The 15,056-nt window shown below is 55.9% G+C and overlaps 1 protein-coding gene across 2 annotated transcripts in view; it reads right to left on the bottom strand.

Moving 5' to 3' along the window:
• The window catches only part of IGSF21 (immunoglobin superfamily member 21), a 271,709-nt gene extending 260,533 nt beyond the window's left edge, over positions 1-11,176 (bottom strand). Inside the window, exon 1 of one of the 2 annotated variants that reach the window (XM_017505734.1) lies at positions 10,717-11,176. In XM_017505734.1, coding sequence (XP_017361223.1) covers positions 10,717-10,786 — 70 coding nt within the window. In that variant the 5' untranslated portion in view covers positions 10,787-11,176. Of the gene's footprint in view, positions 1-8,976; positions 9,107-10,716 lie in introns of those variants that run through there. The other variant, XM_037730238.1, reaches the window with a different exon arrangement.
• Positions 11,177-15,056: the final 3,880 nt, after the last annotated feature.

The following is a 15,056-nucleotide window of genomic DNA, read 5'->3' as shown; positions in this document are numbered from 1 at the left end:
GGGAGGGAGGGAGGAAGGGAGAAGGAGGCAGGAAGGGAGAGAGGGAAAGAGGAGGGGAGGGACGGAGGGAGGGAGGGAGAGAGGGAGGGAAGCAGGGAGGGAAGGAGACTCTACTGCTTCCTGAAACAAGAAGTTGCTTTCTGCAAGCCAGACTGGCCTGGGAATGACTAACTCCTCTCTACGAGGTAACCCCTATGCTTTTCCTGGGGTAACTTTTCCTTCTTCCCCCCACCTTCCCAAAAGCTCCTCAGCTAGGCAACAGATCCTAGGAATTGGCTTTTGATGCCTCTCCCCTTCCAAGCTGAGATCAGACCCACTTCTCTGTTGCAGATGGGAACAAAGAAGTCTTTGTGATGTGACTGCCTTTCCTGCCCCCCACCTCACTCCTTCCGCCCCTGCCTGGGACATTAGGTATTGGGTGACAATTAGCAACTCATCACCTGCTTCTGTGGAACCAGACACCTGGCCTTCCTTCGGCTCTTGACTATTGTATGGTCTGAATACCCACTCGACAAAACCAGGGCACTCGGGAGGTGAACACCAGCTCAGGATGTCACAGCTACCCACCCTCCGGCCACCCCAGCCTCTGCCAGGGTATTGGAGGCCTGTGCTGCCCCTCCCCCAGCCTAGCCAAGCCCAGAATGATGCCAGGGCAGCCCGTGATGGACGCCTTCCTTTGGGGCGGCGTTAGGGAGAAAAGGAGGAAGAGATGGTGCTGGGGAGATAAAGGAAGCGCCAACGATTGGTGACAAGCCCATCAGAGGAGCGCTGAGTGCCTCTGCAGAAAGAGAAACAAAAGGGCAAAGGGAACAGCTTGGCAAAGGAACAAAAAAACCCCAAAGGCTCAGCTGCTTCTCTCCCTGGCGACTCCCAAGCTATCTTGTGATGTAGGAGGCTGGGGATTACTCCCTACTGCAGCGTTGCCAAGGTCCCCACCCAATTTCAGGGGACCCAGAGGGTTCCCACACCAGGCTCTTTGGGTGATGGGTCCACCTGGCCAAGCCCCGGGACAGGCCCCTGACATTGAGGGAGAAGACCTGCCCGTCACGTCATGCTAAGTGCGTGCAACAAAGGAGGACTCATTCCTCCCTCTGGCCTTAGTTTTCTCATCTCTAAAACCGGGAGAGAAGAGATGATGCAGATAATTTCCCGGCTCCCTTCTGGCTCGGATGCTCTGTAGCTCCAAACCCAAAGGTTCTTCCAGGGATCCACATGGGGACACCTGGCATCCAGCTTCTCCTCCTGGGCATTGGAGGTTACAGACACTTCTTTCCCCTCAAACTTGGAGGGTGGTCCTACCACACGGTGGGGAGCCAAATATCATCAAGGGAACAACCAATTTTCAAACACCTACTGTGTGCTAACCACCGTGCCTATGGCCTCCTGGTGTTACCCATTCACCCTTCCCCACAGCCCCCACCCCACGAGGCCAGCATGAAGAGCTGAGAGTGCAGTTGAAGAAACCAAGGTGAAAAGCGATGAAGAGGCTACTCAAGTCCACATGTTGGACAAGTGGTGGAGATGGAATCTGCAGGCCAGTCAGACCACAAAGCCCATGCCCCCTGGAGATCTAGAAGCTTCTCCCCAGGACTGTGCTCCTCCTCCCTTCGCTCTTGGGTCAGGCCCAAGGTTCGCACACGGGCTGGGGCAGCCCCCTTCCGGGCTGTGCGCGTAGGACCTGGGCAGGGGCCTGGCTCTCCCTCCTCTCCGAGTCTGGATGAGCTGGGAGAAGTGGGCCATCTCCAAACAATGGCATGTCTATTTGAGTCCATTGTCTCTTTGGGCAGTCCAGAGCAACCATTTATAACCCAGTGGAGGTTCCAAAGAGCTTCCAGCTTCAGGTGGCCCAGAAAAGCCAAATTAATCTTCCTAGAGCACTGCACTGGGAATGCCACGCCACTCTTTTAAACGGTTCCCTTCAGCCCATGGGCTCAAATCCAGATCCCTTCCCTGGCAGGCAGGTCTCTGCCAGCTCCTCCAACCTCCTCCCTAGCTTCTCAACCAGGAACCGCACTTAAGTGAGGCCAGGTGCCTCACCGCTCCGAACCTCACCTGCCGAGAAGGCAGTGCCCTTTCTCCCCGGAGGCTTTTACATGCAGTTTCCCTGCCTGGAACCCCCTCCTGACCTGTCAAGATGGTTTCAATCCCTCAGAGCCTTCCTGGACCACTCCCTTTAATCCCCAAAGACATAAGCTTGGTATCCCTGTATTGGCCATCAGATTACACGTGATTTTTTATTGTTCTCAATGAATGTGGAGTGCCCACAACCTGAAACTCCCCGAGAGGTCTGCGTTGGTCCAGAATCAGGCCTGGGGCTGCTGCTTCATTCATGGAAGTGACTGGATCCATGGACTTCTCCCCCAAAGCAGCTCCAGCAGAGGGAGAAGAAACAGTGACCCCACTCCTCCTCTCGGATCTCCACAGCCTGCTGGTCCCATCAGGAGGAAGGGAGGGGCCTGCTACATGCCAAAACTTTCACGGATTATTCCTCTATCTCACTCACCCTCCATTTTTAAGACAGGGAAAGTATGACTCAGAATAGCGAGTGCCTGGCCCAAGGATCCTTTGTTAGGAAGTGGTTGACAGTGTGAGCCCAGTGCAGATGGAAACCAAAGCACATTAACCCCCAGAGGCTGCCCCGCAGAGACGGGCATTGGGGACAGATAGGCATGCCCAGGGGTGTGCTGGCAAAGTGTGTAGCAACCAGTTCTGGGGCGAGGGAGGCCGTGATGTAGAGCTGGCTGATTTCCACCGTGCGAATACTCCAGTAATGGTTCATTTTAAGCTACCAATGGGAAAAACTCAGAGTAGGGAAGAGATGTGCAAATCAAGGGCTGGGTGTGCATCTGGCTCTGCCCCTCACTCGGGTAAGTCACGCAGTCTCTCCAAACCTCTTTACCTCATCTGCAAAGGGGGAGAATAGTATCTCCCAAATGGGCATTTCTGGAATAGTTGAATATGACTTTAAGTGTGAACATGCCAGGCACAGGGTTTGGCACATAGTAGTTGCTCAGTGAATGCTTGCTGCTTGCTTGCTTCCTTCCTTCCTTCCTTCCTTCCTTCCTTCCTTCCTTCCTTCCTTCCATCTCAACCTCCTTCCTTCCCTCCCACCTTCCTTCTTTCCTTATCTTCCCAAATCCTCCTAACATCACCCATCAAGGACAGTCCCCTCTCCAAGGAGAACATAGAGGGGGCACAAGGCCCCTTGGTCTTCCCACTACCTTACCGTGTTGGCTTCTCCCCCAGAGACCAGCTGTGATGCCACTGTGATCCGTGGAACAGAGATGGACAATGGACACATTCTCACACCAGAAAGGACTTCCAGAGGTGACCGAGCAGGACCAGGAAACAAGCCTGGGTCTAGAGTTTGAGCTGAACCTCAGGCTCAAGGGAGACATCATTCATTCATTCAACAAACACATCTTGAGGATCCATGCGCTCAGAGCCAGGCCCGGTACCAGGGCCAGGGGTGCAGGGATGCTCACCCTTAAGAGCTCTGTTCAGGAGGGAGACCACCCCAACCATCTCCAGCCCCAGAGGAGGGCTGCTTTCACAGTGTTGCCCAAAGTGCTGCTGCCAACATTCTGAGGGCATATCTGAGTCCGTGTGTGTGTGGAGGGGGTTTGTGGAGGGAGGATGTGGCTGAGCAGAGACTTGGAGGAAGCCTTATAGGGAGCCAGGGGCTGTGCTAGCTGAGGGCAGATGTCTGCTCTCCTAGCCAAGAAAGGCCGGAAATTGGGAAGGAGGCGGAGGATGGTGAAGCTAAGGCCAGAAATCTCTGAGAAGGACAAGACTTCGGGGACAGGGGAGACAGTGAGCTGTGTGACCATGGGTGTATCAGTATCCTCACCTGTGACTGGGGATGTAACACCCACCCGGACAGCAGGGGAGGATGGAGGAAGTCACATCAGCAAAGTGGCTACAGCAGCACGCAGCCCACAGCGCACACTTCAGGCTAAAATGGGAAACTGACCTGTCTCATGCCAGATCCCCGTGGGCTGAATGAAGCCTAGCGATGGGTTGAGGATGGGAAGAAGGCTGAGTTTGCAGCCACGGGAATCTGGGTTCTAGTCCAGCCAGTGCCTATGGCCATTCTTTCATCTCCCCGGGGCTCACTGTCCCTCACCTGTTCAATGGGTACAAGAGCCACCTCCATGTCTGACAGGAGGTCTAAATGAAATAATGGGTGCAGAAGCATTCTGCCCATTTTCAAGCGCTGCCAGCAGGTAGAGAGTTGAGGCGCCTCATCAGGGCCTCCACTACTTTGATTATCTGAGAAACTTCAGAAACAGAGAATGTAGTTCCAGGACCAGAACATCTTTGCTGCCAGGAAGTCCACCTACAAATCCAGCCTCAACTCTACATGCTGTAAGCCTTTTCATGCAATTTTCCATAGACATAGACAGCCACATGCTCAGCCCTCTTCAAAACCAGGATGCACATGTCAGAAGGCCAGAGGTAGCCTAATCACCCAAACAAACAACCCGCTGAGCACCTGCTATGTGTCTTATGGGGAAGACTCAATAGTGAACAGAACCAGATGGGGTCCCTCCCTGTGTGAAGCAGGGTCTCCTGGGGATGGGGATGGGCGTTCAAAATAAGATTGACTCTATACATTTTAGTAGTGGGGAACAACTTGGGTCTTAGACAGCATGCAATGGGCCTCAGGACTCCAGGAAAAGACAGAGGGCAGGAGGTGGGATTGGTCACCCCCAGTCAGAGAGCCTGAACCATCCTCTGTGCATTACCAAGAGAGCACCGACTGGCAACTCCAAGTCTAGCACCGGTCATCACAGCTAGGGAGGTCATTACCTGGGATCCTTTCTTTACAAGCAGCAGAAATTGACACTGGACTCTCAAGCCAAAAAGTGTAACCAATGAGAACACTATGGAAAAGTCGAGGAACGCAAGGTCTGGTGCTGCTTCGGCAGGCACTCGTCATTACCATGGTTAGCGCCAGTTACAAGCATCGGAGCCCAAGGGGCTGAGCTCAGAGCTCTGCTTATGATGCCTGATTCCATCCTGTCACACCCTGGGAGGTAGGCCCCATCATTTTCAGTCTCAGAAAACCAACAAAGTACAGTTTCCTGGGGGTCCCGGTGGCAAGGGGGACCTTCTAGTGGTTCTCAGTCTTTGTGACACTCTGCTCAATATTCAGATTTCAGGGCCTGTCTTGGGGATGCCTTACCCAGTAATCTAACCCATCAAGACATCATGCAATTTGTGTGCTTAGGGGGTAGGGGTGGGTGGGTGTGATTTCCCAAAGCAAATCTAGTATGAGGCCAGGAGGTGTAACAAAGGCTGGTGGACAAGCCAAACACCAGATTCCTTTCCTGGGAGGGAACTGAAGTCTGAATCTGAGAAAGACCCCACCCCCGCCACGCTCCTTTGGGCTAGAGAGGTGACTGGACAGAGCCTACGCCTCCATTCCCATACACGCTATCTTTATTTGCTCTATCCATGGAATCTTGGCCAGAGGTCTTAATGAACTTGGGACCCCTCCACTCTGGGAGCTCACTGAAAAGCATAAAGGTGGGTTTCAGGATCTCACCTCCCCAGTCTCCCCTGGAATTTCGTCCTGAAGAAGGATACCTCCTAGCAAGTGATGTCATGTGTTTTACCACCACCAACACTTATCATTTGAAATGAACAGCTTTGCACCCTCCTACAAGTGGTAAGGGCTGCTGTACTCCCTTTCCGGTGATGGAAAAGCAGCTGTCTCCAGATTGCTTCAGACCTGGGTTTGAAAATTCCAGTTCCTCCACTTACAGAAGATCCTTTTATTAGAAAGAACGAGGAGAAGGAGAAGAAGAAGACGGGAAGGATGAGGAGGAAGAGGGGGAAGAGAAGGAGGAGGAGGAGGAAGAGAAAGAAGGAGGAGGAGGAGGAAAAAGGGGGTGGGAGGAACAGGAGTGGAAAGGGGAGGAAAGGAGGTGGAGGAGAGGGAGGATGGACAAAATGGATTGCCATTCATCTTTTCAGAAGCGTGCCCAGCCTCTCACTCCCCTGGGATGAGGATCACACTCGTAGGCCTTGCCCTTTTCAGAAGTGCCCTGCCCACAGCAGATGCCTGTTCATTCTCTTGGTGATGGCAGTAGCTTTCAGGGACACTCCCTCTCCCATCTGTGCAGATGAACACCCTGATGATTCTATCTCAGCATGGGTTTGGGAAGGAGTTAGGCATCCGGACAGGGAACTGGCCACATCCGTGTGGCTGGGGCTCAGGAAATGGTCGCCAGGAGACCACAGAGCATGAAGGGAGGGAGCACAGGTCCCAGAGTCAGACAGCCCTCTATCTGAATGCCTAATTGCCATTTAATGACTTGGTAGCCTTGGAAAAATCACCTAGCCTCTCTGAGCCTCAGTTTCCTCATCTGCAAAATGGGCTTCATTTTACTTCTCAGGGTGCTTGTAAGGATTGTATGAGACAAGAATGATAAACCACATGGCATGATGCCTGGCTCAATTAGGGCCAGAGAGCGATAATAGCCCCTTCCTCCCTTTAAATGAAGCATCAATTTTCCCCTGAGCCTTAAGCACCATAGAGGCAGGGACTCTACCAAGTTCAGGGCCGTGTTCCCAATGCTCAGCGCCGTGTCTGGCACATAGTATACAATCAGCATTTGTCCGATGCATGAATAAATGAATTCCTGGTGGTCTGGGGCTGCAGCAGAGGTGGGTAAGATGGTAAGCTAGGTTGTCAACTGCCCAGGTTAAATACCTCTGCAGATCCCAGGAAATCCAGTTAATAGAACTAACCCAGCCTCCTTTTTGTTGGTCTCTGCCTTTGAAGTCGCACACTGCTATAAACCAGGCACCTAAGCAAGTCCCCTACACTCCTCCATCTCCACCCCTTACTCCCTTCTCTGCCCATCTTGCAGAGTGTAGTGAAGTTCAAGTGTGTGTGTGACAGGTTCTGAAATATGAGAGTAGCCGGGCAGACCTGAGGCCTCACTCAGATGTCCTGGGTCTTTCTCTGCTCACATGCCCCTCCCAAAGGATTCTTTGCAGCCAAAGAGAGGGAAGATTGGGAGGAAAGAGGAGTCTTAGGCAGAACTAGGAGGGAACGGGAAGGAGTCTGTACTTCTGTCATTAACAAGTCTTAAACCTCTGAGCCTCGGTATCCTAATCTGTGAAAAGAAGATCTTAAATCCATCTTGCAGCATGAATGAGAACTGCGAAGCAGCAGCCGGCATTCTGTTCACACATCGCAGCTGATCCATATAATCGGGGCTATTGAAAAAACAAAACCCCAGCTATGATATTAACTGCGGAGGAAGGGAGCAGTCTGAGGTTGTTAAAGGCTTGTGTGGAAGGAGCGCTGGAGGCGGGCCTCATCCCCAGCACCTACCAGGGCAGCTCTACTTCCGGACCCATCATCTTGTTCAAGGTGTTGGGATTTTAGGAGAGTGATCATGTTTCCTCTAAAAGAGCTCTCCTGCTTAAAAGAAAAAGAAAAATACAGAAGTTTCAAAACCACGGAAGTAAGTGATATCCGAGGTCGCTCCAGCTGGAATATTCTCTGCACTTACAACACGAAAATGAAAAACCCTCATTTGCAGGGTGGTTGTGGGGGTGGAAGTGGGTGGCGTTTATGGCTAGGGGCGGGGCCACGCTGGCGGGGCATGGGCGGGGCAGCCTGCACAGGCTTAGGGCCCCGAACTCCCCCGGCGGACGCTGGGGAAGAAACCCTTCCGCGCCAGAGCCCCCGCCCGGTGGGAAGGGGGCGTGTGAAGGGAGGATAAATATGTAAAGTCGTCACACCCGCTCGCGCGCTCACAGCCCCCGCAGTCTCGGCGCTGCGGCTGCCACGGCCCAGCGGAGCCAGCCCTTCCATTCCACCTACCTGCTGACACGCGGCTGCGGAGACACAGACCTGCAGGGCCGCCCGCCCCGCCCGCGCAATCCCGGAGACTCCCGGCTGGGGCCGCTTGCTGCCCCTAACTGGAGCTGCCCCCACCCTGCTCTCAGCGGGGCATTTCCCAGGGCTGAACAGCAGCTCCAAGGACCACTCCTCCACCCCCAGCCCGGCGCCACTGCACAGGCCCCAGCGCAGGACTTCCCAGAAGTGCCCAGGTCGGTTTCCCGAGGGCTGGAGGAGCTGAAAACGCCCAGGACCCCCCGGGAGGCCCGACAAATGTGGGGTTTCCCTCTAGGGGGTCTGATTCTGGGGAGTGGGGAGACACGGCAAGGACTTCCGGCCCAGCCGGTGTGAGGGGCAGCGCCCTCCTTCCTCCTGCCAGACCCGCCTTTCCTGCGTCGGGCACCCTTGCTCTGCCATCCGAAGGGGTAGAAGCGGCGAGGGCGCTCTGGCCGTGCCCCACCCGGAGCAGTGACCGCCAGTAGGTTCTCGAAGGCCGGCCTGGGTTGCTCCTCTCCCCGCCCTCCGAAGCAGGCAGGTGGCCCTGCTAAGCCGCCGGCAGGTGCACCTCTCCGGCCACCTCCAGGAAGGGCGCCCTCCTCCGGCACAGCCTACCTCCGGCATCTCTCACGGACTCTTCTCGCACCCCGCCCCCCATTCTGGGTACAGTCTTGGAAGGAAAAAGGAGGGACCCCACCCTCGTGCGTTCTCCTCTACGGAAAAGAGAGGGCTCCCGGCGGCCTCGGACCTCCCCCTGCGCTCCAGACGCAGAAAGTTTCCCATTCGCGATCCGCGTCTGCGCTCTTCCTTCATCCAGAGCAGAGGAGCTCAGAGGCCACGCTGGCTCCCCCGGCCCAGATGCGCTCACCCCCTGCACGCCAGCCCCCGCCTCCCGCAGCCCGCAGAGGCGGGCATAAGGAGCAAGGCGCCAGGATGCCGGGTCAGCTCTCCGCAGCCCGGCAGCCAGAAGAACGCTGCTCCCTGGTTCCAGGGAGAGCTCGCAGGGTGCGGTCCTGACGGAGCCGGGGTTTCCCACCAAGCCCTTCCTATCAGTCCGCTCCCCGACCCTGCTGCGTCTCTCCATTCTGCGCATTCCCAGGGAAAGAGATGCTTACCTCCGGCCCCCAACCTCCAGCCCCCAGCTCCTTGCAATGTCCAGGTGAGGGCTCCAGTGCCTTTCAACAAAGCCCAGTGCCCTCTCGGCGGCGCTGGAAATGGGACCTCCCCCATATATAGCCTTTCCCTTAGAGGCATCCGAAGAGGGGAGCTCTCACCCCAAAGTTGCGGGGGGAGATTTTGATCCACTTTGGAAAGTCTCTTGTTCCCAGGGTAGGGGAACAAAGCTCGCATTCCTTCTGGGTTACACCAACCCCTCCCCCCTCGCTGCCAGGACCACCTTCCAGGCTCAAATTCTGCAGCCTCTCCCATCTGCAGACCCAGCACTCCCCAAGGACTTCGGGGGAGAAGGAGGTGGGGTCATTTCTAAGGGGTCACCCCTTCCTGGTAGGCACTCTCAGAGCCTGGCTAGGCACATCCTGCTGGGACAAGGCTATGGCAAATGACAGAGGTGATGCCCACCTCTATCGCCCAGTGGGGCTAGGGGTCTAGACCTTATTGATCATAAAGGCGACTTTTTGGCACCTCGCGTCCTCCTCCCTCTCCGAGGCGTAGGCCAGGCTCACTCCAGACAGGCTGGGGTTGGCACCAGGCTCCAAGGAGGATCCCGGAAGCGGACCCTTTAGTCTCGGTGCCCACGGCTCTTCGCGCGTCCCGCCTCCCTCCCGCCTGGCTCTCCGATCACTGCATGAACGGTGCCGGGGTCGCCAGGTTCGGCTCCATCACCGTTTAAGACGCACTACGCGGCGGCACTAGCTGGGCGGGAGGCCGGCTGCGAACCACGGATCCTGGAGCTGCGGAGCCACCTCTCACAGGCTCCGGAGAACCCGCTTGGCTTCAACCTCCTTCCAGTTGGCTTAGCCTAGCCCGGGAGCAAGTCCACACGGGACACACACACACACACACACACACACACACACAGAGCTGCTCATAACTCCCCAGCCCCGGATGCGTCCATACCTTCTTGCACACAAGAACCACACGCTCCATGGCAAGCTTACACACACTCCCAGCCCCACGAAGCACACGAGCCCCCCCCCCCCCGCACCTGCACCCCCACCCATCCCAGATAAACACACTCCTGCCCAAGTGTCACAGTCCGATCTCTTGTGGACACAGAAATAGTCATCCGCCGTCTCACACCCCTAAAGAGACCCGCACACTCGGGACACGCGTGAAACGCCTAACCTCACAAACCCACCCCCAACACCTCACATCCACAGCGACACAAGCTCACACACTTCACACCCTCACCGAGAAGCTGGCACATGTTTACAGAGCCCCCAACATTCGCTCACACTCACATACACTCACCTTCTCCGTGTAACTGACACAGACACTCTACCACCCCTCCAGACACTCGCTCGCTCGCACACAGACCCCACACCATCACACGCGCACACGCACACACACACTCGCCTCTCTAAATACACTCCTGCACCTTCTCCCCACACAGCTCCTTCCCGGACACCCTCACACAGAGACACAACAAAGACACCCGCTTGTATACACACGCGCGCGCGCTCGCGCACACACACACACACACACACACACACACGGGCACAAACCCACGAGCGCGCTCCAAGAGGCGTCCTCCCTCCCTCATTAAGCCAATCAGCTCCACAGATCCCAGGCAGGACCGGTGCTAGTAGCTGGAGCCTCTCGGAGCGACCCCGGCCCTCGTCCTCCCCCGGCGCCGCGTCCCCCTCCCGGCTTCCGCCTGGCGCCCGTGCACTCACCGCGCGCCAGGTCCAGGATCGCGGCGATCAGTAGGCAGACGCAGCGGCGGAGGCTCGGGGCGGCTCGCATGGTGCCCGGGAGCTGGCGGCGGCGGCAGTGGCGGCGGCTACTGCTGCGGCGGCGGCGGGTCCCCTCGCCATGGGCTCAGGCGCGCTCCTGCCTCCGGCCCCTGGTCCAGGCGGTGGCGGGCAGCGCGGGGCGCCGCGGGGGCGCCCCCATGCCGCCGCGGCCGGGCCGCCCAGGCGCCCGGCTGGACTCGGCTTCGGCTCTGCGAGGCTCAGCTACCCTCGCGCTCCGGGCGTCCTCGGGGCTCACCGCGTCTCTCGGCTCCCCTACTGCGCGCGGTGCCCACCACGGCCCGGAGTCCGATCGGCTGCAGCGCCGGAGTTTGGAGCCGAATCGCGTGCTCTCTGCCTCGCGCTCGCCTCTCCCGGCGGCGCGAACACCCCCTCCCCGCGCCCTCCCTGTGTCCCTCCCCCTCTCCCCGCCCCCCGCCCTCCTCGCCCTCCCCTTACCGCGCTCTCCGCGTATTATACAGACTTTCCTTTAATCCTTTCTGGGCTGTTCAGCTCTCGTCCGCTAAGCCGATTTATTGCAGGGAGAAGGAGAGCTCACCCCCTCCCAGCCTCCCCTCTCCCGACTCAGGTCCCCCCTCACTCAAAACTGGCTTGCTGCCTCTAGCTTCTTAACCCTTCCCAGGTGACCCAACACCCCGCCCTGGACGCTCAGCTCTATCGGATCCCCTCCACCTAGGCTCCCCCTATCCCCAGGATTACCGTCGCTCTCTCCCCTCCCCAGCCTGATGAAAGGAGGCAGCCTCCCTTCTGAGAGAGAAAGAGGCCATCCTGGGAGCAGGGCAGGCAAGGTGTGGCTCTGGAGTTCTGGCGTTGCCAACGATGAATGCCCTCATTCGGCAAGGTGAAGGGGTTTCCGTGTTCAGAAACTTTTCAAATATCGGCTGCTCCTTTCCCCAGGGACCCACGGAAATAGAGTGTGTTCTGTCTTTCCTCCCCCACCCCCCCCCCCCCCCCCCCCCCCCGCATGCTTGGATCCAGCCAGGAATGGGTGAGGAACTGGCTGTGTCCTCCTGGCAGAAACCAAGTTTCCACCTTTTTGCCAGACCTGACACATTTTCTCCTCAGGCCTGAGAAGTATGGGTTTGAGACTCGTATCTTACCATTACCGTCACCATCCCACCAACACACACACACACACACACACACACACACACACACACACCATTGAGCCTCAGGCCTGGCGGTGGACCTTGATGTCTCCTGTGAGGATGAAGGGGAGGGGTACTCTAGCCCTTGGGATGGGTTGGGGAGGTGGTTCAGTGAGGAAATTCAGAGGATAGAATATCACCATTGGCAGAGACCCACAAGATTGGCAAGAGCCAGAAAACCCAGCACTGTCAGGGGCAAAACTGGGCTCAGAACTCAGGTCCCTGGGCCTTTGACCCAGGCCTTCTATGGAGAATCTCTGGCAGGTTGCTGAGTCAGGCTGTTGCTTTGTTTACCTAGATGGGCAGTGGACACATAGCCAGTGCCATCTCCAGCAGCCCTCTGAGAAGGGTGTAGGGAGTGGGGTGGATAGTGGGTGGTTGCCGAGCTGCCTTCCGCAAGTCTCGTGCAGAGATGTCCATGGAAGCAAGCTGCTCCCTCCACCTGCCCTCTGGAACCTCATCCCATTGCTTCCCAAGGCAATCCTGAGGCTCAGCTTGCTCACCCGCGGCAGAAGGAGCAATTTGCATTTATGAAGATCTGCAACCAAACGTTCACACGACAGGCTTTAGAATGATCCTCTCAGTAAAATAATAATAATGATCATAATAAACCCTTATAAATAGGTGTTTGATTACAGTTTGTCCGTACGTGAGATTTTTTTTTTTTTTTTTTTGAATCAGACTAATTGGTTGCAGGTTGATTGGACTGCATATGGCTTGAACACTGGATGAACACTGGAGCCGGAGGTCCTTTCTTCTCCCTTTGGCTGCTGTTCTTTGCTCCCTCTCACTCATATCCACCCAGGCCTCTCCTTCTCCAAGCTGCTGAGGGTCAGCTTGAGGTCACCTCTCCCCCTCGCCTTCTTTTGGGGCTGCAGGGCACAGCCTCCTCCCTGGCCCTCCTCTCCCCACTCTGACCCAGGAAAAAGCCAACAAACCCCAAAGTCTATCCTAGGTTGTAAGCCTGCTGTGGAAGGGGCTCCGTGGCTGGAGAATAGCATCAAGCTGGGGGGTCCCTCGTGCTGAGTTGTGCAGGGAAATAGTATGCCTCACCGTGCTGCTTTCCTGCTCTCCAGACCCAGCTGCAACTCACTGTGTGGCCAGGCAGGTGGACAGCATCAGCTCCTCAGGTGGATTCTGAGTGAATGAGGCTTCCTGGTGGCACTCCCTGTACTCCAGCCATTGGAAAGGAGGGCCAAGGAGCAGGTGGGATTCCAGGGTCCCTTAGTGATGTTTCCTCCCAGCCGTAGCTCACACCAGCTAGAAAGCAGAACCAGCAGAAGGAGCTAGACAATGACATCTGGGGAGACGCTAGTGAGGAGGAAAGCAGGCCTGACAGCCAAGGGAGGGTGCTTCCCAGGACCAAGGACTGGGCCTGGCACGCTGGAGATCTCCTTCAGCCCCAGGACTTCTGAATCACCGCAACTCTGTTTAACATCACCCTGTATTATAATTATTTTTATGCCTAGCCAGTGCCTGGCACATAGTGGGTCCTCAATAAATACTAGTTGGATGGATGCACAAATGAGTGAATGAATGAATGAATGAATGTAGATCATTCAGTCTTATCTACTCTGTTTCTCAGTGTCTTGCACAAGCCTGGCACTTGGTAGGCGTCCGGTGGCAGTGAACCTCCTCGGAGGGCCAAGATCACATGTTTTGACTGGGCCCAACAGAGAGGAAGTGTCTGGCTCAGGTGTGCAGTTGGTTTTGCCCAAAGGTACCTGGCTGTGCTGTGCATGCCTATTGCCATAGGGTAACGATGGTAGTAATACGGTTGCCTTCACAACCCTCTCCTGGGAAGTCCAATACTCCAGCTCCTGTTTCATAAGATACAGCCTTGAAGTCTTTCTTTTGTCCCAGAGAAAGACATCTCTGAAGCACTGAGAAGCACAGTTGGCAGAGGGCACAGGGTGGGGTGACTTAGCCAAAGGAAAAAGTCACCAGGGACAGTCCTGGGGCTTTTAATTTGCTTAATATCCCTCGGCTCCTGTCTCTTAATGGATCAGCAGGGTCTCCACGCTGCAGTCCTGGCACTGAGACCCAGGAGTCATGGCAGGACAGGCCTCTTCCTCAGACACTGGCTGAGCAGAAGCACTGGGCCTCAGGGTGGCCGGAGGTGTGGCTGCCTGCCCCCAGCCTCCTTCTGTCCATGGTGCTGAGCTAGGCTCTCCCAACAGAGGGCACTACAGCACAAAGCAAACTTCTCCCCCCTGCCCCAGGGAATAGCCCCAGAGGTCAAAGAACCCCTCTGTGACCTCTAGTCCCCACCTTCCCAGGGAAGGGATGCAGCACCTGACTGCCTTCCCCAGCCTGGCTTTGAAGGGGCTGGACTCCGCTGGATTGCAGCAGGACACCCAGTAAGATTCAATAAGAGTCATAAGCACTTATTAAAGTGCCTCTCTGTTCTGGGTGCTGTGAACTTATTTAATGTGTATAATAAATTCATTCATACCACACAATAATGTATGAAGTGGGTCCCATCATTAGTCCTGTCTTACAGATGGGAAAGCTGAGGCACAGAGAGGTTAAGCAACTTTCTCAGTATAGTGCAGCTAGGAATAGGACCAGATTTGAACCCAGGAAGAGCTCCAGAACCAGAGTTCTCAAATACCTTACCTAGACACAGTACACCACACATAGACAAACACACAGGCACAAACACACACAAGTGTACACACACACATGACAAGTGTACACAAAGAGGCACACACACACACAAATGTACACAGCCACACACACATGATGTGTCCACACACAAACATGGGCATACACACAAGTGTACACACACAAACACAGGCACATACAACAAGTGTACACACATACACACAGGCACACACACATACCCACAAATGTCCACACATACATGCACACACACATGGGTCCACACACACACAGGCACACACACACACAAGAATGTCCACACACGTGTCCACACACATGCACGTGCACACATGTGTCCACACACATACAAGCACACACGCACATAAATGTCTACACATACATGCACACACACGGGTCCACACACACACACAGGCACACACGCGAATGTCCACACACAAGCACACACATGTGTCCACACACACGCACACAGGTGCACACAAACATGACCAC

This window comes from Cebus imitator, unplaced genomic scaffold (genome assembly GCF_001604975.1).
Source record: "Cebus imitator isolate Cc_AM_T3 unplaced genomic scaffold, Cebus_imitator-1.0 Scaffold15, whole genome shotgun sequence".
Taxonomy (NCBI): Eukaryota; Metazoa; Chordata; class Mammalia; order Primates; family Cebidae; genus Cebus; species Cebus imitator.
Note: the sequence above shows the minus strand (reverse complement) of the source record. Positions and strands in the feature narration are given on the sequence as shown.